Genomic DNA, 26,987 nt, shown 5'->3' with positions numbered 1-26,987 from the left:
TTAAAAGGTAACTGTGAAGAATAGAGCTGATAATGGAATGCCTTCTGCAACCTCAACTAGAGCATCGCTGCCATGACATTATAATAATTAGTTAATCTATTCTCTAATTTGTCTCAATTTGCACTAGCAGAATAGAAGCTGCTGTCATCTTGATTTCTCACTGAACACAGCGGTAGGAAAAGGAACAGAATTTTTCCACCTCCCACCCATTCTGTGCATAAGCTTTTCCCTCTTCTTTCCATCAACACTGTAAATCTGGAATATAGCTCCATTAAAGCAAATGGAGTTATATTCCAGGTTCAATAATGAAAGCAGAATTTGGCTCAGTACCACTAAAATACACCCAACTCATGCATTCAGAAACACCTTATCACTGCAGCCAGCCTGCTGCTTGCGTCCTTGCTCCACTGCCAGGCTTCAGTCAGTGAACAGGCTGCAGCAAATGTCTGCTGTTGAACACAGACTTTTCTGCTCCTCTCCAGCTCACCACAACCCCAACCTGCAAAGGGCTCGTGAGAAGCCCACCATGCCCCCCCTGGTTATACTTCCCATTCAAAATAGGAAAAAAAGACAAATCCTCCTTCTGGCTGCTCAGGTGGAAGAGAACACCCATTGCCTGGAAAGACAAAGGGAAAAAGAAAAGTTCAAGGTAGAAATGTGTACCTCAGCAAGGCTCTCGTATGACTTAGATGCACGTTTCTTTCTACCCGCCGTCAGCTATTCTGCTGCCACATCTGTGTGGCCAGATATCATATGACTAATTGAGAACCATTAACAGACATTTTAGAATCTGCATGCTGAAAGGTGGGAGCTAAATCTTTATCAGTATACTTTCCAATTAGTTCAAGACTTACATTTATTGTCTTTTCAAAAACTATTTATCTGCATACAGCACACTTGATACACCTTATTTCCCAAATGAAGCTCCATTTTGATTGCTTGCATGAGCTGAAAGTCACCATTACCAAAAAAAATAAAACCACAAGTACAAAGTGTGCAACTCTGAGCAAGCATTTGCCAAAAAGTTATCCTTTGGCACTTTTTAAAATAAACATAAGGGCATGAAATGACCCTTAAATTGTTTCTTGACACTTACTAAATCTACAGAAATGAGGGAGATTCTCTGGAAAGAGCTGCAGAATCTCAGTATTCACAGTGTATTTTTAACATATTTTATTTTATATATATTTTATTTTTTTATATTATATTTTATTTTATTTATATTTTGTATTTTTTAACATATTCTAAGAATATTTTGTATACTAAAACATGCAGTAAAACTGCAGGGATTTCATCTGGTTGCGAAAGCCCAGGGCCCATATTAAATGGTAGTAAGGAGGAGGCAGCTGGCTTGAAGCAAGAAACAACCACTGGAAGCTAATCAAAGCACCAAGAGGATAACACACTTCCACTACCCCCATCCTCTACTCGCTCTATAAACCAGTACTTGGTTATTGATGGACAAATTCCTTTTCCCAGCCACCTTTCTCTGCTCCCAAGACACAAAGAATATGGGAGAAGTGACAACAGGCTGAGCCGCAGACTGCACAGGCAGATTGGAACAGTACACCAGGATGAGCCTCAGCCAGTCAGGGCTTCCCATTTTCAGTGGGTGACCTCCATACCCAGATTCATGCACTTCATGCACAGACAGTAATGTAGCAGAGGATTTGCTGAAGACTTTAGCTCAGTGTGAGCAGTCTGCCTCAAAGAGATGTTATGGGAAAAGGAAGGAAAGAGCTCACTGTCCCACTCCGAATGCAAAGAGCATTTTCCCCATATTGCATATGAAATGCAAGACAGCAAATATCACAGGGCAAGCATAACCCATAGCTCCATATGGTTGCAGAGCTGCACCCGTTTGCCCCACCATTTAATTTGTTCACAGTACCACGCAAGCTGTTTGAGTGAGAGGTATAAAAGGGCATCTTGTAATAGAGGTGTGATGGTGTAAAAACATCACAGTCCTCCACACAAGACAGATGGAAACTGGATCCAGTAGATGCAGGTGACTGCAAGTATTTACTTCCCTTCACAAAGTGCCAGCTCAGACTTAACTAGATAGGCTTAGCATCACATCTAAATCAAAGAGACAGTAGTGCAAGCCTGAAGGATGAGCAGACAAGGACAGAGTAGAACATAAGGAGAATTTGAAAGAGGCTGCATTTCCTGGACCAATTCTGGAAAACTAAGGAGCACAATTAGTTACTTTCAAGATATTTAAGTTAAGAAACCAGCACTGTTAAGACTGAGGCAAAGTCAGAAGAAGGGTGAGACACCATTCACTGACTATACAATTCTTAACAATAAGAAGTGAAGAGCTGCCAACACATTTCTGCCTATTTCTCACTCGCAGACATTCCCTGCAAAGCTCACACAAACAAAGCTTTCAGAGCTCGGAGCAGCAGCCTGCTTTGTCATACGTTCCTGAATAAATCAAGAAATTGCTCCGCTCTCATTTTTCTGATGGGAAAAGTGCTGACCAGAGATGTGCACATTTAGTAACAGTGCTCAATTCAATGTGTGGCAGCCAGAACTTCAGCGTCCTCCCCAGCCTGACTTCTCCTTGGGCAATTCCTTTAGGGAACTCCAGCAGCTCCCCATACAAGTTTCCATGGATCTTCCCCTGGAGCCTCTCTCCCCCACGTACTACATTGTCATTTTGTTGAAGGATGCTTGAGTAGGTCACTGCAATAGGTTAACAGCAATAAAAGTGAACAAGTGAAACACTGATTTACATTACATACTGCCCTAGCTTCCAGCCCTATCACTGGGGCAGAGAAGAAGTGAATGCTTTAAGCAGAAGGACAGAAGTTTCACACCTATTTTCATTCCACGTAGCAGGCTCCGTAACAGGCAGGATGACAGAATCCCACCCAACGACCTGCCTTAGTGCTGCCATGAGAATCTCATGACCTGCACTGCCTGTTATGGCGGCATCAGTAGCGCATAAAGCCATCGAGCTAAAGCAGAGAATGTTTTGATTGTTAATTCAAGATGCTCTCAGAGCTCTGTGGTGACCCAGCTGGCCATCCCTGCTCTTGTTTGTCCGAGCAGAACGCTCCACAGATCGCAGTGGTTATGAGTAAGCAAGCAAGCATGTGTGCATTTTTGTTGACAGCATCTTCCCAGAAACGATCACAGCACCCGACTGGTACTCACGAGGTCTCACCCTCTTTAGATTTTTTTTCTCCAATACATTATATGTATGTATTTATAAACCTCATTTCAGATGAAAGCAGCTCCTTTTCCCTCAGCCTCTGATATCTGCCTGTAGACAAAGACGTACAGACGCTACCGCTGAGCACGGGGGCACTTCTTGCACATATTTAAGGACTGCAAACAGTGTTCTCCTTAGCCAAACATTTCCACCCATGGGGTGATGTGTTTACATTCCCTGCGGTACGCGATCAGCAGTTACTTGGGATATACTGTACCTCCAGTGTTTCCAACCTAGCATGCCACATGCTGGGAATCAGGTAGCCTCAGCTGTTTGGCTTCTGAGAAACCAGCTCCAGATGTGAAAGCGTGTTATCTTCCCTTTTTAGAGATGACTCCAGCCCATGATTCCCTTTTTCCCTTACCCAGAAATCTGAACACTGAAGTTAGCAAATAGTCAGAAAATAGTCAGAAATTACATAGCATACAAAATATGAAGTGCATTCAGATAAATCAGGAAAAAAATTACCAAAAAACCCTACAAAATCTGTACTTCTCCAGAAAGACCAAGGCGTATTTTCCAGAGCGTGGAGATGGACCAACACATTCCATCACCATGTCTAAAGATGGAAACACGTAACTTCAGATTTCTCACCACTGCAGCCACTGTATGTTTAAGCACTCAGTGAGACATAGCTGGAGGTGTTCTGGCTGTAGGCTATGGGAGATCCAACATGAGCCATTTCAGGAGCATCATCCTTTGCTAGCAAGTAATTCTCTCCCACAGTAATGGTGCTTCCATCCATTGTACTTCTATGCAGTTCACAGTCATTGTGTCCCAAGTACTTCCCCACACAGGGGGTGACATTTTCCACATGTGGGAAACCACAGACAGACTCAGATATTGAGTAATGCCACAGAACTGCATTCAGTTGCGCTTTGGTTCCTAGGTAAAACTGACACAGACCCCAAACGATTTGCCCAAACATACAGAGCTCATCTATCATTCTTCCCCGCTCACTTCTGAAGCACATTTGTGAGCAAGGCCATCGTTTTGCAATGTCAGCCATACAGCTCTACACGTGGCAGACTGCAGAACAAGCCACACTGAAGGACAGGGAGCACAGGGGTTTACTTGGCCTTGTCTCCATCACCTCTAGCAGGTCTCACGCATTCAGCTCAAAAGATCCCTGCCTCCTTACCAAATGCAAAAGAGCTCAAGTACTTCTGAAGACTAATGACCCTTATTACCTCATCTAGATGTACCTGAAGGGCCAGCACCATCACTCCTGACACAGATCTCACAGCACTTTGTACTTCTTAGTTAATCGCTTATTGGAGACTTACACATTTGATGCTTGAGATCACTGCTCAGCCACAAGCTGGAGTGTGCTGCCTGCCATCCACCTAAACTGTTAAGAAATGCCAGTGCTTTCAGCCAAGTGAGCTGGCAGCAAGTACAAGAGAGGATTTGGAAGGAGAAATTGATCCATCGGGGAAGACAGGAGGCTGGACCACCCCTCGCAATTGTTGCTAAACATTCAGGGATCCTTAGAAGGCAGCTCAGTCACTGCCATGCTAAGGGACAGCACAGCTACACTCCGGTCAGAACTAATTAGGCAGAGAGGAGTTACTGCTGCACAAGACAGGAGTGGAAGCAATAGATCAAACCCCAATCTTGGACTCCTGTTGCAATTGCAAGCCTATCAGGAGGAGCTGCTGGCAAGTCCAGCATCTGAGGGACACAGGAATGTTCCTGAATGACCCCAGCGTAGGCATCCCAACAGCTTCTCTGAAATTTCACAAGCAAGGGGATGTCCTGGATAACGGATGGGAGCCCAGCAGCCCCCAGATGAGGGAGTTTCCTCTGTGCACAAGTCCCCAAGTTATTTCAGCAGCATCTGGCAGTGATGCTCTTGTTAAGGCTGCAGATCTATTTATAAAGCCTGATTGTTCGTTCAGGGACAGCTCTCGGCATACAAGGCCTCAGGAGAGCTGGAATGATCTGGTTAACAAAACATCCAGCAAGCTGGGAAATCAAGTCTGCTTTTGATTTATAATGCAGCAAACTAAAATTATGATTTGCCAGACTCATTTTGGCACACTCATAATTCAGCTACAGTTCTGATTATTTAAAAAAATAATAATTAGAAACCCAGCAAGTTTAATTACCATAATTATGGAAATAGTCACTGAGTGAAAAGGACTCAAAAATAATGAGGCAAACTCACACAGCTCAAACTCCACCAATTAACAGGATGTTAGGCTTGTGAGGCAAGCCTTAGCAATGCTGGCACTGTTGCAGCAGAAGGGACAACCCACCTCGTGCCTAGGTTATACTGCAAACCTATTGCACCCTCTTGTGCTGAGGTGTCAGCATTGCTTTGGTTTGGCTGCCTCAAAATTAATCACTCTGCAGCACCTGACCTTCCAATCAGCTCTCCTGCTGCAGGGTACAGCCACGCATGCAGCATCACAGCACGCAGACATTGAGGGCTTTTCTTAGCACTCAAGTGATTAACTGATTTTCCAGGCAGGACTGAGTGTCGCTGACTTCCAGGCTTCTGTGGATCCCCTGGATCTTCCTCATGTGAGCTTCCACTTCTGTTGAACTCAAATAGTATTGGAAGCTTTGTAAGGATATAGCATCCCATAGATCTGCCTGGGCAAGGAGAGCTCAAGTGAGCCTTCTGTAGCATACCCAGAAGGAAAAATAAAGCTAGGCATCAATAAACAACTATTTACCTTCAAAAATTCTTGTATTTCTGGGGCATCCACACAGTGGTACCACCAGCTGCACAGGTGCTGTGTTTTAAGGGAAGTGCAGAACTGAAGGGAGTTTGGAGGAAATCAGTAAGATGATGATACCTCCCAGCTGATCTCTATTAGACAAGGCTGAACCATCAGGGAGCATCCGGCCTAGAAAAGATCTGCAAATTCCAACCTGCCGCCGCACCTCCCCTCCCATCTTCAGTTAGGCAAAAGTGAACAAAAGCAATTCTGCACACTGGCTTGATTCAACAAGGAGTAACAATACTGACTGGAACCATAGGAGACGGGGGGGAAATACTCAAGAGACGAATCCTTCCATTCAGTATGTTAAAGTACTCCTCACTGCAAATGGAGAACAGATGAGAGACATATATCAGGAATAACCTAAGGTAAATCTGGCCCTTCTTGAAGCAGAGCTGAGCTACGTGGTTTCTTAAGGCTCCTTCCAGGCTTGTTCCTCCTATTGTTTTCAGCTCTGGAACTGTTTCTCTCCGATCAGAACCCAGGTTTGTTTTCAGAGCATTACACACAGGCTGGTCTAACAAACACAGAAGCCATTCTCTGGCAGTCATATTCCCAACCCTCAGCACGGTCTGCATCTCCTACTGGTAATACCAGCAGCAACACTAATTTGCAGCTCGGAGCACAGTGAAAACAAAACATTTCGCTGTCTTAAATGCAAGTTTCAGTCTGCATTAAGGCTGGTTTGTTACAGGGTGAAAAATTGTCAGGTACAGAAAATCCAGACAGACCACTACAAGAGTCTGAATCAATAGAAAGGAGGATCCTCTGCTGCTGTGAGTACAGAGCACAGCTTCCTTCAGTTCCACGTTGGCCCAAGGATGTAATCTAAGTATGTTAAACAATAAAGCTTAAAAAATAAACAACAAAAGGGGGAACAAGAGCACCACAAATCCATCACTAGAAGAAGGACAAGTTTCCCTGCATCTTCCCATCACAGATGCAGGGCTGCTGCCGGAGAGGCGGGGGGGGGGGGGGCAGAAATTGGGGGATCTGGGAGGATTTGCTGATGGGGAAGTTTCCAGAGCATCATTCCGGGCCCACAACAATTGAAATTAAATTGCATTCTGATCCATGAATCAAAGCACTTGCAATTACCATTTCAAGGCAGGTGAAACAATAACAAATAAGGAACAAAGAGATGTTTCAAGTCTTTGCTGATCCACTCTGTGCTTACTAAAGAAACTGCTAACCGGACACATTTTCAACACAGCCAAGGTGATTGCATGTGATAGCCTCAGTTAATCAAGTCTTCAAGAAAAATGGGAGTAGTCTCCTCTATTGTAAAGTAGTATTTCAAATCTCCTCCAGCATCCAACACAGCTTTTATGCTTAGATTCAGAACAGAAACCACGTATGAATTGGGCCAAACTGCACCCTGGTTTTGAAACAGTGCAACTTAAACCCCTCAGTGTGGGTTAGAAAACCACACAGGTTTGCACACCATGCAGTTCTCACTGCATGTGGTCCGACAGCATACGAGATGAGTTTAACATAAAATTTACATTCCAAGATCACAAAACACAGGCTTCTCCCTCATAAGGAGATACCTGCATGCTGACGGGCCTTTTCAAGTCTGAAGCCCATTATAAAGGCAAAGATTTCTGCTTGCACCATTGAGCAACTGCTGTTCCCTGTGCTGCTGTGAACTTTGACCAGTGCAAGCCTTTCTGCAGCAATGTCGATCACTCCAAACAAAAACAAGTTTTGTTATTGGGCTGAACAGAAAGGAACAGCCTTAAAACTGATCTTCTGGCTCAACAGGTACAGAAACCGGCAAGCATTACTCATCCCCTTGTCCTCCCAGCTCAGCCTGCTATCAGAGCATGTGCTAAACCCCCTATCAGCAGAGCTGGAAGCCACATAGGTAAACTGAAAACAAAGCCAGCTTTTTCTGATGGAATAAGAGTGCTTGGTTGCAAAAGTGAAATGGGAGGGGATCTCACAAAGCCGTGGGCTCCAGGGAATCTGCGGCTGGATGATTTCTGGGCACCCATCCTGCTCTTGTTCTCCTGGAGCTCAAGGGCATTAAGTTCACATCCACGTGGGGTTCAGCTGGTGACAGAACCGTGACACAGCAGCGAGCCCCACTGCTGACAGGCCATGGGCTCAGGACCCACCAGGCAGGGCTGCAGCTGAGCTCAGCGATCTGCGTGTCCAGCGCAGCACCACCACAGCCCAAGTTCTGCACTGGCAGCATGACTCGTGCTCCAAAGGTCAGCCGCTGCTCCGGCCCCCGAGCTGGGGGAAGAAGGAGGAGGAAACAGAAAAGGAAGCTGATTTTCACCACAGCTGCAAGCTCCAGCTCTAAACCGCTAACCCCTCTGCTCCTTGGAAAGCTGACTCCCAAATCCCTAGGTGTTTCATTATCTCTTGCACTCCCTCCCCGAGTTTCTCTCAGGTAATTGTTCCCACATAGCATCTGCTTCGATCTGAGCCAGCTTCCTCCTTCACTGAGACTTTCCAGCACAAGTGAGGCGACAGCTTTGCCTCGGCTCCCTCATTCTGTAAATAGGCAGTAAAAAGTCTGAGGGAAATAAGCAGATTTGTGCAGGGCTGAACTGACTCCCAGGTAGACTGGGAAACACCATCCCCATGGGAAGCCACGTGTTTGTGACACTAAGACAGACTGAATGCAAAATCAGTTCGACCCCATCCCACTCACACAAACTGTAAGGGACTCCCACACCTCCAGGAGGAACCCAGGGATCGTTATTCCTGCATTGCTGCTGATGAAGAAATGGTTTAACAGAAATCACCAATCCTGCCACAGACTGCAGTCGGAAAGAGCTGCAAAGAGTTTGCATCTTTGGTCCCAGTCTGGTCACTGCAACCCCCTCATAAGGCAAGTGAGGTATCATGAGCTCATCCTTTGGCAGGAAGGGACTGACTGTAGTTTGCAATATTCATAGTAATTTGTGTAATTTAATGCAGAGGGTGAAGTTCTCAGCCAGGGTAAATTAGAGCAATGTCAATTTTCACTGCTGAAGCACCTGGGTTAGCCTATTAATAAGCTTAACTCCTTTTAAAAATTTATTCTGTTCACCTTCAGGATGACCCCTTTAGAACTATTTATTGTTTTTAGGTTGCTGTAACTGTAAGCTAATTGCTGGCAGGCCAGCGTTATAACAGGCAAAGTGCTTTCCATCACGGCTCGGTCTGATGAGATCTAGGTAAGCGGAGAAAAGCAGAGCAAGCATGCTTCAAAGATATTTTAATCAAGTTGTTAGGATGCATGTGGGTAATCGTGAATCTCAACAGGCAACTAACTCTACAAATAATTAAGTGACTGGCTTTTAAAGTGTAGCGATGTTCACTGGGCCAAATTCAATACTGCTGTAAATTCCTGGAAGCACCACAGAAGAAGATCTATCAGTTATCTCAAGCTTTTCCCATGAAAAGAGACTTAGACAGGAATGCTTTTCATTGTTTTCGGTATTAGGGAGTAATACTAGAGAACAGGGCACAACAGTGAAGCACAGGCACAGACTGGGTTATGAATTCCGTGCATTCAGAAAGGCAAGAGACAAAATAGCAACGCAACACAGGCACCAGTCCACAGAGTAAATCCTCCTCTTGATCCATGTGTTATTCCTATGTTAGTAATAATATTTAAGGCAATGGGCTAACATGAAGGTCACACTCTGGCTGTGGATATGACCACAAAGTTCCTAAAATCTGGGTGAACATCCCTGAACACGGCCTCCAAGCCCTATTTTTTTTTTCCCCCTTATATCTTCCCAAGCAAAGTGCTACAGAAGGCTTATTTCTCAACACAGACTCAAGGACCATCGCCTCCTCCTATGCTGTAGTTTCTGGGAGACCATGCTCTTACAGCAGCTTCAGGATCACCTCCTGGAGGAAAGAGAAAGGATTATGCACCAATATTGTACCAGCAATGCTCTAATTATGGAAAAATCACCCTCGGTTTACACTATATATATAAATATATATAAATATATACATCAGGTCAAATATTTTACGCAGAGCCTGAGGCCATGACCTACAGCACCACCATGCCTTCAGATTGCTTTCATAGAAGCAGGCTTTTGGACTGGCTTTTAAGCTGAAGTCCAGCAGCTGAGTAGGTGGCCATTTAATATCTCCAGGTACTTTCAGAGAAGATTAGGTGAAAGTCCAAATCCAGGCTGACATCCACTCTCTCCGAGAAACAGGCCTGCAATAAATAAGGCAGTGTGCAAGTTGTTGTTCCTGCTACAGTGCTCTACTCAGCCACTTACTGCCAATGTGTTCCTCATTAGCACTCTGGGAAGCTGTGAGTGCACAAGGCTCTCTGTGCAGCCCCATTTTTATTCTCTTCTCAAACACATGGAAACACTTTAAAAGTAAGAGCCTTGGGACCTGCGCGAGGGTGACAAGTGACAAGATGAGGAGAGGAGAGCAGAGCCAGCCCCTGACAAATTTGAACCATCCAGTCTTTAATCCGCAACAACCAAAGAACTGATACTAAGCAAACCTAGACCTTTTCAGAAAGAAGATTACATGCATAATGGAAAAACTGCAGGCACGGGGAGTCTGGCCTACAAAAATTGGTTAAAATTAAGCGCCTTCACTTCGCTTTCCATGATTAATGGAACTACGTGCAACTCAGTCAGCATTTCCATCCCCTTCATAACCCACTGAGAGCCTTTTCTTTTTCTTCCAATTTAAAGAAAACTTAAAATTAAGACTTTGTAACATTCTGTGACCAGGAGATCAGTATTCCCTCCTCAAATACTATTTACCTCTTGAGAAGTAGAGCTAGAAGTCAGAAAACAGGGAGGGACCGCCTTCATACCTCCTACTCAGGGCAGGAGTTTCCTTGCAGTTCCATAAAGCAGAGTACAGAACTCACCTGGTCCCTGAAAGAGGAGAAGTGGTATCCCTATACCCCCATACTATCAGGCCTGATGCACCACTGGGATGCCCAAGCCTCTACAAAAGCAAAAGGAGGCTTAACATAAGAAGCAAATCCCTACTGAAATAGTCAAGTCTTAGCACTGAGCAAAAGAGAAGCAGACCACTGGTGCCAACGGCATAGAAAATTAAGAGTTAAATCTGTTGGAAGAAGTTTGTGCATGTACTTTCATGCCAGTGGAAACATAAGAAAAAGCCTAAATTCTCTACACTGGCACAGCAGGTTGAGCTTTGATCTCTCAGGAGGTTCATTTCCTTCATTAGGCTTTTCTTAAAATTCACTTTTATGAGCCCTTTAATTTTCCCCCTGCACTCCCCCTTCCATAAAAGCCTTTTTAGATTCATTCAACAAAGGGGCAGGTGGGGGAGGAGAGCTTCCTTTAACTGCCACTAAATGCTACCTGAAGCTGCTAGCTGTGCACAGGGACACCAGAGCCATTCACTGAGCAAGGCTCAGGAGCTGAAAGAGGGAGAAATCCCACCAAGGCAATAAAAAACCACTGAAAGGAACAATGTGGGAAGGACAGAACTACTCAATGCTGATGAAGGAAAAGGTGAGGCAGCACAGGGAGACCTCCTGCACAATTTGGGCAATTGCTGTTGCAAAACAGGTGGAGAGTTCTTACAGCTTGAATGACCCACAGTCTCCCATCCATTTCCTCTCCAGTTGGTGCTGCACAACTGATCAAACCAACAACTCCCCCCCATTTCAGATGACACTGTGTAGAACAGACAACGCAACATTTTCCATAGGGGAGCTGCAAGGCGGAGAAATGCCAGACACGCAGCTTAGAGAGGCATTCTCCTCTTGGTTCTACACTCAACTGTTCAAGTTTCAGCACTAGGTTGATTACAACAGTTGAGGTGACTCGTGGCTGCAGTGCCTATAAGGAGAACCCCTCTTTTCCCCCCCCGTTTCCTGTTGAAATACCTTCCCCTACAAAACGTAGTAAGGAGAATTGAACTCAGCATCTCTTTCTGGTTGATTCCTCACAAAAAAAAGTACACATCTCCTGTCTGACCTACACAAATCATAGCATGGAGTTCAATTCTCCATGTGAAGGGTTGGATTCTTCTCAACAGTGTGTCACCTTACACCACAAGAGCCTTTTCAGTAGCAGGGAATGGAAAGGTACTGCTGCCCAGGCTGTTGAATCCAGTCCCTTGCTTTTGCACTCCACTGGACTGTGCAATTCTATTCACAAGCAGCAGATTTATTTTAACTGCAGTTTGTGGCTTTACCCCCACTATTCTCATTAAAAACTTAGCTTCTTATGATTATCCACTTACTTGGAGTAATTTAAACAATGAAACAATCCAAGTAAATAGTAAGATTATTCACCAGCTCATTTGTGTAGATGAACTTGGTTAACATCCTTGGAAGCAGATACCATTCTTAATAAGAAAACTGTGCCCTGGTTCCTGCTGGTGCTGTAGTGAGCCCCCAGGGGTTGTCCTTGGACTTAAAAGGTAACAGAACTCATTTTGCTGTCAACCCACTCCTACTGGAAAAAGAAAGAAGCTGCATTTTCTAGAGCTTGTCCAAGGGCCAGATTCTCACCTCCGAAGGAGCATGAAACATGAATTCACCTACAGATTATTCAGCTTTCTGGTTTTACGCATGGTGTAGCAGAGATGAGATTCTGCCCTGCCTTTTCTTTTCTGGTGTTCACTTAATTCACTACAACACGAGCACAACTGGATGTAAGAGGACTCAACAACTGCAATAGCTCACACAGCTTTTTTTTTTTTTTTTTTAAATAGTCCTGGAATCACAGGCCACTACTTTTCTGCTACATCAACCCCAGGCCTCCCCCAAGCCCAAACTCAATCTCAATTACATTTAACAAAGCTAGGTGGATGGGCAGCATGAAGTCAGATGAAGTTCAGTGCAGACAAATGCAAGGTAATGCACTTAGGAAAGGATAATTTGAACTACACAGGGAAGGAAAAAAAAGCAGAATGCTTTTGTGAGATAATCATCTGCTGTGCTCTGAGACGCAGGGAACTGAAAAGAGTATAATGGAAGGAGATAGCAAGTCCCTTCCTTGGGAAGATGTGCACTCCAGCTCACAGTAAGGCAAGCTCACCCTAACTCCAGCACTGCAGCTACAGAGGAGCTGAGATCAGAGACTCCAGGCAGATAAAGCTTGACAAGAGCTCCAGTTTGTCAAAGTACCAGAGGGAACACATGAAAGAACATCTCTTTGGGCATCTTCTGAGTCATAGCAAGCCAGGTCTGGGTACCTGGCTGCAACCTTCAGGGCACAGGGACTGCTCTCCCCCATACCAAGTTGTGGTTCAGATACTAGGAAATTATGAAGCCTTGTACAGACTGTGCATTAATCACTGCTGAACAGTGCTCAGTTCACAGGCTAGGATCCTGCCTGTAAGATCTCAGAGACCCCTTGCACCTGCACTGCCCTCACATGCTGCCCCATCCCTGCAGACAGCCAAGCTCAGGCTGTTGGGGCTCTGAGCACTGATGAAGCTATGGGTGTCCCTGTGCACTGCAGGGAGCGGCACCAGATGGCCTTTACGGGTCCCCTCCAACTCAAAAGATTCTGTGATAAATGAAAGCTAACCAGAACCAGCAGCTCTCCATGGTGCAATCTAGATTTGCTTGCAGAACAATTTGGCATGCACACTGCTCCCACTAATGCCAGCTGGTGTCCACACACCACGTGCCCAGGGAAGCAGCTCATCGCTTGCTCACAGCGACACAGCAGGGCTGAGGAGAGCAAGTGCTTGCCCTGCCTCCTATCAGTGCTTTAAACACCCAAGGGCTGCCCTTCCAAACAACTCAGGTCAAAAAGCACAGATGGAGGAAACAGAACTTTCCAGAGCGCTCTCAGAAAAATATCAGTGCCCACTCAGTGCTTTTCTAACCTTCTTTGACTGCTGCAAGCTCCTGTCCCTCCAAGGAAAGGAGAGCTTGCAGGTCCTACGGAGCATCTCTCAGGCTGAACCCTGTGCAGGGAGCAGATTTTGTGAAGTGTGGGGCCATCTGATGGCAGAAGCTGGCAGCACTCTTTAGAGTGCTCTAAAGCATCCCAAATGCTGCACTGTTTGCTCCATTCATCTTCAGTAATTGAATGCATGTCCTGGGGGGTGCACTGTGCAGGGGCGAGAGGAAGGGAGGGGAAACTGTACTTATATTTGTCTTCCTAGATTTAGTTTGTCTTTATCTCCAGCTATTTTGAATGTCATGGGGAGTTAATGAAGACATGTTGTGCATCTGCAAAGCATGGAACAACTTCTCTCCTGTCTGAGCATATTAAAATCTTTCTTACTTACGCTAGGATTTACAGAGAAAGAATAAACAAAAAGGAAGAGAGATAAGAGGAAAGCAGAAAGAGATGAGACAGAAGAAGAAAAGGAGGAAATTCCCTTTTTAAACTTCAGATCTCAAAGCTGTATCACAGGATGTTTTCCAGTCCCTTCTTCAGCTCGGTCTCGATCAGACATCAACCCTGGAAGAACTGTTGCCACCTATTCAGCAGGACACAGAAACACCCTAAACACACCATTAAAGATCAGCTTGCTCCACTAAAGACCCAAGTGAGGGCACATAGCAGGGATGAATCAAGCAAAAACATCCTCCCTAGTGGAAGTGGCACATCTCCAGCTCCTGATGGTGTGCACCTGCAGCCACCTGAGCTCTGTCCAAATGCGAAGGACAACAAGACCTCATAGCTCCCATCGCTGGCACAGATATTTCTAGATGCTATTTCTGTGTTACAGACAGGAAACTGAGTCAGACAGCAAATACAAGCTCAGATCTATAAAGGCTTTTTAGCCTCCAACCTCTGCCTCAAGACAATCCCTGGCTTAGATCTCCCCAATCATTTCCAAGAGAAGAGATGAGGCAGTGGCAGAGAAAAGCCCTTTCCCTAGGATATCCCTTCCTCATCTCTCCCCTCTCCCAGGAGGTAGAGGCAACAGTACAGACTTTCCTTAATCATAGGGCTGTTCTCTTCAAAATTAAGATCTTCCTTTTCCTGGCACTTCCCATCTTCTCTCTCCCTAAGGCAAGATCTGGCACACCTCAGATGTTCTGGTTTGGCCTGTAGTTTTATTTAGACTGCTCCTTGCTTTGGGGATTCTCTGTTTATATCATTGGAGGGTGTTAATAAGGGCAGAATGGTTTCCAGATCCACACCAGCTGACTGGATTTCCTGAATCCACGCCATCTGTAAAAACAGAAATGTTCCCTTCTCCTTGTACGTAGATAAGTGCATTAAGGCCAAACCTCCTGGGGCAGGAGCACAGGAGAGATGTGGAGCTCCAGCCAAATGAAACCCAGCATGCTCTGGAACAAGGTACAGAACTACCATTTTTAATATGGAGGCACATCTGAAGACACAAAAGATGCCATCACTCAGTGGAGTGAAGAGCCTGACATTTTAAAAAAAGCACACTAAGGAATTTTTGGCACCTTTCTCTGACACATCTGGCACCAGCCGCCCTCAGAGACACAGGAATATGCAAGCTCAGGCCCTGGCTGGGGTTACAGCACTTGCATATCCCTAGGATACAGCTTTTCCATTTCAAGCCAAACTCAAGTCACCAGCCATATCCAGCAGCAGTACACTCACCCACGTGCTCCTTGATCACAGGGAGTTAGCACAGCAAGAAAAGAACCTTGGAAATAAGATGCATAGGGTGCAATGCCTGAGTGTGCAACTGGCTTGCTGATAGCATTGGCCCCATCAGTGGGCAGACTACAGCTCATAAACCTGACAGCGGCCCAACACCAGATTTCCAGTCTGGAGCAGGCTAAGCTCACCTGACTAGGAACTGAAAATCAAGGTGTCTCAGCCAAGACTGCCAGCCCCTTACACCACAATGCTCACCAGGTTCACACCAAAACCATACTATTATCTAGGCACTGACACGAGGGGGTGAACACTGGGCTGAATCAGCTTCTTTCCATTATTTGATCTCTTAATCTAAATGTTGCCCAGACTCTTAGGAAGGAAATGACAGCTAGCAGTACAGACAAAAAAACCTCATAGTTCTAATACACTAGCAGAAAACAGTCTCAAATTCTGAAAAGTCAGCAAGCAGCAGCAAAACAGCCACCAAGAGGCAGGCTGAGGGGGCCTATGTGCAAAATCTCTTAACCCAGATCCCGCACACGAGAACTAGCTTGCACCAGGCACACTGAACCAAGGCAGAGCTCTCACCCATCCCACATCATGGCCACGCTCTGCAATTCAGCCATTTGGGCAGTACCACAAAAGTCTCACTGCTATTCCCCATCTCCAGCCCATTGCTGTGCACCAGCCCTGTGATTTATCTGACACTTGTGCCAACCAGCTCCACTCACAACCCATCAGAACAAACAGCCAAACCACAAGAGGGGTACTTTTGCTACTTTGGCAAATTGCACCAGCTCTGTGCATCTGTTCAGGGAAGGGCAGAGCTACACAGCTTATCCCTTCCAGCAGGAACAAAGTGTTCCTCAGGCTCAGACACTGCATGTCTCCTCACTCCAAGCTGTTTGATAAAACCAGCCCTATTATAAGAAGGGATGAAGACAGCAGTTAAAATGGAACAGCAGTAGGCAGCCAGCAAGCAAGGCCTAGGGAGTGTTGTAGCATACAGGGACTCCTTGCTTGGCAGAGACATGTACCCATCCCCATCGCTCCCTGCAACACACATCTCAAACAGCCACAACAACGCAAAGAACACTTCACTAGTGTACTGTGATGGAAAGCACAGCAATAACAGCACAGCACCAAGGTCCCAGGCTGAAGCAAATAAGGATTTGATCAAACGCAACATCCACGGGCACAGAAACAAAGAAAAGAAGCTACTTACCTTCAGAAGGCCTCAGGCACACAGAGATATCCAGCAAGACACCTCCACTACCAACTCTTAAATGAAGACCTTAAATAAAGGTCCTGGCTCCACTCCTTTTAGTCACTCAGCTGCATTGCATACACCTGTGCTGCCCTGGGTTGGCCCTGCCTTCCCACCAGGTGCTCAATCACTGCTTCAAGCTGTGACTTTGCATTTCCACTGCAGCTAGCAATTCAGTTCAGTCTGATTTTCTTTGTTAGAGATAAACTTTTCCAAACCCTGAAACTGACAACCCATGTCCCAACATGGGAACGTATTGCATCCACAATCACCAAATACAAACTGCAGCATTACAGGTATTATGCAACGCTGCATTTGCAGATGTGTTGCTGACTGCTTGGGGAATGACACGACAGAGCTGGTTCGCTTTCCTTCCAAGTGAACAGAGCCCACATGTGTGCTCCCAACAGATCCACGTACCTGTTTAGTGTTTCTGAGGGATTTGGCCTTGTAGTAGCAGAAATGCTGTGGTACTGCAGTTTTCAAGGTCTTCAGTCTTTGAGGTGCTCTGAACAACAGCTTGGACCCTAAAATAAAACAGTGCTGCTCGCTTCAGCATACGACAAGTATTTACCTAAATTAAAGACAGCAATTTGCTACACCCTGTAACACCGCTGCACTGAAGCAGTCCTGCCAGTACCAGTGTTCCTTTGTAAGTCATCTTAGTAACAAGAAACTATATTAGCATATACATATGAAATTTTGTAGCTTCCACCAGCATTCTGTAGCTTCCATCCCATCAAGACTGAGCTAACGAAAGCAATTTTTTCATATTCCAATGCAACAGATGAACTTGGCGATAACTGTATATCTTACCCTCATTAGCAGAAAATCTGGCAATCCAGTTTGATTTCATAAACTCCTAAAATCTTAATGTACCAAAAGGTAACAATTTGATTAAATAAAAATAATAAAAATTTGAGAATTCAGGGCAGTTTTCTGCTCTGCATTTTGTGCTCCTTATAAAGGCCCTTCGAAGGTTGTAAGTAATTAACTACAGTCGATAGCAATGGACCATCTAATCCTCAAATCCTCTCCCTCCCAATAGCCAAGTACTTCCATTTTCCACTTCCTTATGTTTAGCCAGGCTCCCTAAAGTCACTTTATATGGCTTACGGTTTAAGTGAAGTTTAAAAAGTATTCCCTTCTGGTTTGTTTTTTTCCCCTCCAACCTACTAACTTCACTGTGCAGTGTAAAAAGCATCCTTATCCCATTTTTATGCTAAGAAGCTTACCATCAATTGCAGTATTACAACTTCTTCTCTGCCTCAGTTTTGCAATACAATTTACTTTGGTTATTGCACGAGTAACTATTGTGATGGTAGAAGCAACAATCACTGTTCAGTCCATTAAAGCATTTTGTTGTTTCACACCACTGATTTCTCCTCTAAAATTATTAAGAACATGAAAGGCAGAAGTCTCACTGGCTCCCACATGCACAGGTGTCTTCCAGCTCTTCCATGAGCCCTTCCAAGGAGCAATGCTTCACTGTGTACCCATGCAACAGTGATTTGCTACAGATGACATTCCCAGCTCAGTATTTCACATGCTACATAGCTCAGCAAGTTTGCTGAGCTCTTTAACGGCTGTCTCCCATGCAGCACCACGCACAACAGGCATTTATTTCATACTAAGCTTGCCAGATGATATCCCAATAAAAATAACGCTTTCCAGCCTGTACAAATTAGAGAGATTATGAGGGAACCTCAGTGGAGAGCCTTACGCAGAGCTATCGCCTCTAACTTCTCCCACTTCCCCCTAAACCCACTGACAGCCTCTCAGAATAAAGCGAGTCATTTGCTGAATCTCCCTTATCTTACTGTACATCAATTTGTTGAAACATTCATGGGATCACTATGCATTTCATTTACCCTTAAGGCCAACCCCTCTGCTTATTAAATTAAGAAGATGAATGAAAGATTTGCTCTCTTGCTTGCAGCCCAGGGGATTCATTAGTCAAGTAAATGATTGCACTTGCCTCAAGTTATGCTACTGCAATGTTTGCAATGTGTCTTCTGATCTCAGCTCCCCATGCACTTTTTGGAAACAAGGTTGGCTTTCAGACAGGTCACATTTAATTCCACTCATCTGACTTCAGCAAATGGAAAGACGGACCTCAAACTCACCACCCCCTTCCCTTATTTGCTCAGCCCTCCTTCTGTTTCACAGAACAGGCACACAGGGGGAATCAAGAGCTGCATGTAAACTCCAGATACTCACCCCAGTTAAGGCCGTATCAAGTGCAGCAAACATTTTAGCACTGACATCAAGTAGATACTTGGGTACATGGTGACACAGTGCAATCAGAACCGCTTTGTGCAGAAGGGAGCATTTCTACCCAGTGAGTCAGACCACTAATTAAGCACAGAGTTAACAGGTAGTGAGCTCCCTTCTCATTCAGGGAGGAGCTGGCTCTCAAGCACCTGTAACCAGAGGGAATCAGCATCTCCACATGTGATCCTGAGAAAGCAGGGGAAAAAAGGCACCTCAGAAAAAGGCTCAAATCCACATCGCAGTCACACTGCACTCAGGCGTGGAGGAAAAGTGGAACTGGGCACACGTGAACTCCTGGGAATAGATCCTGATTTTGCCAGACGGATCCACAAAAAGCAAACTCAGGACAAACAAGTCTCACTTGCACAGCTGGGTGAGCACTTCAACCATTTGCTAAGTGGCTCATTGAAGAGACACCCTAAGCAAGCTGCTGGGAGATCAGCAAATGAAGATTGAGGCTTGCATTTCTGCGCATCAAGTCATTTACAGGCTGTGCTGCCTCGTATGTGGGCTGGTGAACAGCTTTCTACGTGTAACACTGGAGAGATGTTACAGCAAAAGGCAGTTGCTGTAACAGAATAATAGACATGCAATAAAGCACGTTCTATTTTACAGGAACCATGATAGCAAGAGACAGGGTATGCCTGCCACTCAGTGCTACTCACAGACACCCCAGTGACTCTGTGCTCTGCTACCAGGCAGCCAGACAGAAGCATTGGGCACCATAACTGCCCAGCTAGTGAAAGCTTTCCTGTAAATCTGTAACTACAGATGAAAGATAGGAGAGTTTGGGGCTTCTCCCAGCTCTGCACCTAATGCACCAGGCACTCAGAAATGCATGTCTGAAATGCATCACTGCTGCATTAGAAGGGCTGCTTCCTGCACATCACAGGTACAGATCAAAAGGGAATTCGGCAATTCCGGCTAATATCACAGTCCTCCCTCCTCTCTGCCACTGAACTCGTGTTTCTTTACTCCCCAGCTTTGCCCTAGGTTTCTCAGCCGACCTTCACCAAGTGTTCAGCGCGGGTCTACAAACAGCACATCGCGGTCACTTTCACCCTTTGTTAAAGGAAAAATGCCGTATTTGCGGTCTTCAACCTCCACCAGCTCTGCAAACCCTGCCTTCTCCCCTCCCCCCCCAGCAGGTAGCACCACGTGCCCAAAGCTGCGCTCCTCAGAAACCCCCACCTCTCCCCCCACAACACCGCTCCGGTTATTCCCGCACACCTTCAAGGAGCTGCCGCCATCTAGCGGGGCTGCAGCACCCCGGCACCCGCCGGGCACTGATGACGAAGCGAAGGCCCTTACCGGAGCCTCCCGCGGAACCCACATCGCCAGCAGCAGCAGATTGGGGCCGCGCGGCAGCGTTCTGCAGCCCCGCCTCAGCTCCAGGCACGCGGCTGAAGGGCAGCACGAGGCTCCGAGGATCCCAGCAGCACGCGTGCAGCTGGGGCCGGGCCGAGTGCAAGGGAGAAGCAAAAGGCAGCGCACGTGGGCTGTGCCGGCATTGAATGTGAGCCTGCTGCAGGCGGATGCTGCGTGAGGGTCCTGCTGGTTGTAGGGTTTGCTTTGTACTCCACCAGGGAGCGAGCAGTTTGCTTGCCCTGTGAGATGTGGGAGGCTTTGAGCTTCATTCTGCCGGCAGAGCAGGAGCGATCTGAGAGAGCTGAGGAAGACGGAGTGGGTGCAGGGTTAAGTAATGCTCAGTGCTGCCCAGCTCAGGGCTGGAAGAGAAGGCACGGGAGGAAAGCCTATACCTTCAAAAGGAGGGAATCGTGCTGCTTCTGAAGCGTGGAGCAGAGCATGGTCTCCATAACTGCTTTATGATATGCCAAGAGTTGGCCTTGATCACCTTTGTGGGTCCTTTCCAACTTGAGATACTCAGTGGTTCGAAGTGCTTGGGCTTGCTCCAGGATGCCTGGTTACCCATGCTGAGGGGGGAGGCAGAACGCAAAAGAAGGCAGGTGTCTGGGCAGCCATGTCAGGGAGAGGCCTGGTGTCCTGGGGGAACTGGGAGCCCGTGGTAGTGGGGTGTCTGCATAAAAAGCTATGCGGATGCATACGTCAGTGAGAAAGTCAAAGATGGGCGATGTAAATGTGCTTAAATAGGTTACTTACACTTCAAAAGTACTTACACTATTTCAAACAAGTCTTTGTCTGCAGTTTTGTACAGAGTACATCTGCAAGAGCTCTTCTGCATGCCTCTGCCTGAAACCTGCACAGCATGGGCTTATTCAAGAAGCTCTTGAGATTACTTTCTTATTCTGAGAGCAAGGAAAGGATTTGTTCCAGGTACAGAGCATTAGCTGCAAGTCACAAAATTCAGCAGCTGATATCACTAGGAATCAAAGTACTTTTAACAGGGCTGATGTTGGTAATTTTAGGGTATCTTCTGGGGAGATGCATAGAAAGAACAGCAAGGATATAGACTAAAGTCTTCTCTGCAGCTAGTGGAAAATTACCAGAAGTCTTCTATTATATTACGTTCAGTCTGCAGTACAATGCTTTAAAATGTGCTAGGACATCACCTGGCCCAAAGCATCCAGTCAATCAAAACTCTTAATGGATTCAGATGGGGCACAGGGATTGAATAGCAGGGTTCTTCTGCCATGGTCTGTGACAGCTCCCATATCCCACCTGGGATACTGATAGTGCCTGCCAGCAACGCTGTAGGCATTGGTGCAATGCCCTCAGGACTGGTGTTTAAAGAGTGGCCCTGTTTGTGCTAGGCATGAGGTTAACTTCAGGCTTGTGTTGTGGTAGTCAGACATGGCAAAGGGACACCCCAGTGCAAGGCTAGATGGTGAAGCTCTGAACTGAAGGGCTGAGGCTGCCCCAGGTGTTACACTGCTTGCACGTGCATTGTGTGCATTGAAGCTTGTTTCCTGGGATAAAACCCATAAGCTGGCAATCTTTTGCTTAGGGGTGCATCCTACCTCTCACACTCTGCTAAAAGGTGGTAGCAGCAATTAGCTGAGCACTATTAGCCAGGTAACCATTTTGTGATATCAGAGTGAGAACATAACTCTGCATAACATAACAAATATGCAATTCATGCGTACTCCAAAAATAAAAATCAACCTAGACCAGGTGTAACACAGGGTATAGTAACAGCAGTTTTACACTTCTCCCTAAGTGACCTTGCTTTATGAGCTTCAGATCAGTTGTAACCAGATCATGGGAACCCTTACTCCAGCTGATCTCAGTCCTGTGGTGTAAAGCTTGCTGGCTGATGTGAATCCCCAGCATGGAGAGAGATGCTCAAATTCCCATCCTGCCTGGGAGCTCAGTCTTCGGAAGCTGAAACCACCTCTCTCCTCTGAATTGCCCTTGGAGTTCTCTCTCCTCACAGCAATCCAGTTCTGCCTCAAGCTGTGATGTTTTGGTAGGCAGTCTGTACAATCAAAAAGGTTGATCACACTGCTGTAATTATGATGATGTCAATTTAAATGAAGTAACTTCATTCATTTGCTTGCGTGTTATAATCATCACCTCTGCTATAACAGCATTTGCCTTTGAAGCTAGAAGAAATCCACTGCTGCTGAGCTGTCCTGGAAGGGGCAGAAAACTGTGAGCCCCCTGAGGAGGTGATGGTGGTGGTCTATGCAACGTTTTGTCTTGCTGACAGTGGCACGTCCTCGTGTGGGCAAAAGCAGGAGGAAATACACTTAGCATCAGGTGGCACTTGAAGGCAGCAGAAAGCCATGAGAGATCAATGCCTTTCCCTGCATCCTGAGGGTGGTACGGGGTGACCTATTTCTGAGGACTCACAACAGGACTGTTTGCATGCAAGTTGTCTTCTGCTTTTCAAAGACAAGGATGTGGTTGGTGTTGGCACAGTATACCCCACGATGTGACTTTTGCCTATACAAAATTCAGAGCAAAGCATCAGCACAGGTCTGACCCTTCTGACCTATTTGTCCTCCAGAGCAATACACCATCTCTGCTACATCGGAATGCAAACAGCTAAAGCAGTTGCTGCCACTGCACCAGGCTGGAAGGATGGCAGAGGGGGAACTAAATTAACATGGGAGGGTTGAGTGTCAGGAAGGTCAGGCATAACAGGAAAGAAGTTAGTCATTTGTAATGTTCAGCAGAACAGAATCATAATACATTAGGGATGTTATTACAGATAGAATCGTGGAATCACGGAATGGCCTGGGTTGCAAAGGCCCACAATGCTCATCCAGTTCCAGCCCCCTGCTGTGTGCAGGTCACCAACCAGCAGCCCAGGCTGCCCAGAGCCACATCCAGCCTGGCCTTGAATGCCTGCAGGGATGGGGCATCCACATCCTTGGGTAACCTGTTCCAGTGCCTCACCATCCTCTGAGTAAAAAACTTCCTCCTAATATCCAACCTAAACCTCCCCTTCCTCAGTTTAAAACCATTAAACATATAAAGAGCAGAAAAAGACTAGGTGTGCTATTTTGGAGATGCTAGACTCAGCATGCACAGTTGTTTGTGTTGTTTTTTTTTTTGCAATTTCTGGCTTTAATATAATCCAGCAAGCAAGAGGAATATCTGTTGGCAAAAACCTCCTTGGTTTGCTGAGCCCTTTCCACATGCAAACCTGAGCCTATTCTGGAATAATGTCCACATTTATAGGTCCTATCAAATAAAAGAATAGCCATACATTCTGATGTTTAAATTGAGCCTCGGGTTTCATGTGGTCTGTGTGAGTAGTGTCTCTCTGGTGGGCATGTCACTTCTTCCTAGACCTGTAAGCACCCAATGCATGGACACGGTATGTCGCTGATACATGACAGAGCAATAGCAATAAAATCTCTTTGTCTGAATGCCTTCTTTCCTTTGTTGAGAGTTGATTTTCTGCTGTAAAATTTCAATGAAAGAATGGGACTGGAGAGCTGCACTGGACCTGAGCATTTAGAGAGCTCTAGTTGCTCAGTGCCACTAGTAAGGCTTGCAGGCTGAGACTGCACAAACATCTGTTCAGATTTCCATCACAGGCCATGGGCTCATCTGAAAAATAGATTCAATAAATAAAGAAAATGAAAAATATTGTTCTTTGTGTTTTGTTTTGCTTTGCCTTGAGATTAAAACCTGGCAGGCTCCCATCATTCGAAAGACTAGATGATTATTCATTGCTAGAAGATTTTGTTCATGTCTGAGGGCTGGTCTTTGTGTGAAAACAGCTTGCTCTGAGCAGCACAGATCTCCTCTAGCATATAATACCTGTGGCTCAAGTACCAGCTTCAGTCCCCACAGAGTTTATTATATTACCATGAGGTTTTATTACTGCACTTATTTATTAAAAGATGAGAACAGAAGTCTCAGTTTGAATCACTAGGGCAGGTACATTTTACCCAGAAATGAAATCCACACCCGAGAGAATTGTGTGGTGTGTGACACATGGATGCAGTGCCGTCCCATCCTCCGGGTCTGAATTCAGTCTGTGGTGGATGAGGAATGAAAATGGGCCTGTGTCTGTGCTTTCTCTTACAGCACAGGAGGATCACTTTGTTTCCTCACAGGCATTAGCTCTGTTCAGAGCTCCTGGCCAGAAGAGTGTAGCATAGAGGGGTATGAGCTCTGCAGTGCAGGGGTTTGCAGTGGGAGAGGGCAGAATGCCAGTGTGACACTGCTGGTATGCAAATTTGTGGCTTATGTTGGCAAAACAGAAGACATCTGTTGGATGGACAGATGGATGCATACTGGTATGGAAAGGAGGTTGTAGTAAGGTAGCAGTTGGCTTCTTCTCCCAGCTAACTAGTGATAGGATGAGTGGTAATGGCCTTAAGTTGTGCCAGGAGAGATTCAGGTTGGATTTTAGGAAGAATTTCTTCTCTGAAGGAGTGGTAATGCATTGGACCAGGCTGTCCTGGGAAGTGGTGGAGTCACCATGCCTGGAAATTTGCAAGAAAAAGGTGGATATGGCACGTAGGGACATGGTTTAGTGGGCGTGGGGATGGAGGATCCATGGTTAGATTTGATGATCTTAGACGTCTTTCCCAGTCTTAATGATTCTATGATTTTACAAGCTGAGCAACTTACACACAAAGGGACAAAATGAGCACTCTTGCCTTTGTGAGGATGGACAAATGTGCTGCACTTTACCACTCACATTTCTCCCCCATCTATCTTCCTCTTTTTTCATTCCTGAAGTTAATACACATATACACAGTTAATACATATATATATATGTGTGTGTATATATATAATACACATATGCACAGTTAATACACTGGCATTTGTGTATCTACTTTCAATGGCCAGGTGGAGCACCTTCTTTGGAAAAAAAGACATTTTGTGAAAGACAGAAGTGCTGTGCAGTGTCCAGAAGGTGGCAAGCTTTCGATGCGTATTGATTTGTGCTACTTGTTTCCCCAGAGCACCGGCAAGGACTACGGGAGGCTGGGGCACTTATGGAGTGAATAGCCTGCATTCAAGTGTATGAGTGTGAGAGGGGGAGAACTGCCTGTGTCAGTGGCAGAGGGAACGATGTCCTGCTACAGGCAGATATCAGTGACTCAGTTTGTCATCCTCCAGGGCAAGGCACTGGGAGGCAACAGTCAGAGACAGACTTAGGTTGCAGCATTTTCCCAGGCTTTCTGAATACACTTAATTTGCCACACTGCTCTGCTTGCACTAAGACGTGAGTCAAATCCATCCCTATCAAAAGAAAGCAAAACCTGGATGCTCTTTAGAAAACCTTCTTTGCCCTCTGCAGGTCGGTGTACGTGCTTTTAACTTTCTTCATCCCGTTCTGTTTAGAAGAAGCTGTGCTTAGTGACGCAGAAATGACCCTGCAGGATGACAGCAGTTTCTGGATATACGCAGCACCAGAGCAGGCACTGGTGTGTGGTACACATACAGACCCCACACGCTGATAGCAGACACCTCGCTCAATAGATCCAATGCTGGGTCGTATGGCCACAAGTCGATCATCTTACCCCATAAATAGCAAGCAGCCTAAGAACCCCTTTGAGGGTTCTCCTTGCAGGCAGCTGGCTGCACCAGAATCTCCCCTTGAGTAGGGACATCTCTTGAGGTCACTTAACGCCTGGGATGCGGTGATGCCTTGCTGGCAGATCCTCAGTAAGGTTTATTGTTTTTAAGCTATGCTAAAGCTAAGCTCTCAAAGGTTTGATCTTAGATTCACTGTGCACCCCCTGCCCTCTGCATAGCAAACAGTCAAGGATATTTAGCCCTTCTGAATACTGTTAAGTTGCTGTCATCATTATTCAAATTACCATGGTAATTTTATATCAGTAAATATTTGTCTGCCTTCCTCTTACAAGTGAAGTGTGCAGTGCTTCAGTCTCCATCCACGACACGTGCCAGACTGTGCCTTTTGATGAGGGCAGCTTTTCCTCTTGCTCTTTGCCTGTTTATGCTTCTAACTTCTTGTCCCCTGTGCATGTGCTTGTACAGAGCCTATGACATTCCAGTTCGGTTTCAAGGTTATGAACACCACTGGTGAGCAGGCAGGAGCTGGGATGGCAGCAGAGATTCAGGGCAGATTGCCATCTCTTCAGAGCCATGCCTACATGCTTATAGATGCATCCTTCCCTTGCTCGAAAGAAAAACTTCAGAGTACTTTCTCAAGTTTTCCTAACACTGCAACACGAAAGGCAAAGGAGATGGAAAAAACTTCGTTTTTTTCAGGCCTGCTTAAGTTTGGAATATATGAACCCAAAAATAAAATGATCCAGGTACACAAATAACCCCCAGGTGTCAGTAAGTAACTGTTATTGCTGCTAACTATTGATTTAGGAACAGCTTTCACCAAAGCCTTGGCTCTTGCTTTGCTCTCTATCCTAGTGAAGGCAGCGTTCAGGGTAGACAAAAGTTTCATGGTTGACATAAGTATGATAAGCCTGACAGCATCCTCCCTCCAGCTTGGCTGGCATGGAAGCAGAATACATTTCCCCTTAGCTCTTGGAGTGAGTAGGTGTGGTGGTGTTTGAGGGTTTTTAAGGATTCAACTAATTTTTCAGTCAACTGATAAGAAA

General features: G+C 45.8%; 1 protein-coding gene across 1 annotated transcript in view; it reads right to left on the bottom strand.

The window, feature by feature from the left end:
- Nucleotides 1-26,987, bottom strand: part of LOC125702761 (uncharacterized) — a 41,573-nt gene that overhangs the window by 10,966 nt on the left and 3,620 nt on the right. The window contains exons 3-4 of the mRNA XM_048966470.1: nt 20,323-20,618; nt 17,158-17,264 (exon numbers count right to left, since the gene is read on the bottom strand). Of these exons, the coding sequence (XP_048822427.1) occupies nt 17,158-17,264; nt 20,323-20,618 (403 nt within the window). The remainder of the gene's footprint in view (nt 1-17,157; nt 17,265-20,322; nt 20,619-26,987) is intronic.

Source organism: Lagopus muta, chromosome 19 (genome assembly GCF_023343835.1).
Source record: "Lagopus muta isolate bLagMut1 chromosome 19, bLagMut1 primary, whole genome shotgun sequence".
In the NCBI taxonomy this organism is placed as follows: domain Eukaryota; kingdom Metazoa; phylum Chordata; class Aves; order Galliformes; family Phasianidae; genus Lagopus; species Lagopus muta.
Note: the sequence above shows the minus strand (reverse complement) of the source record. Positions and strands in the feature narration are given on the sequence as shown.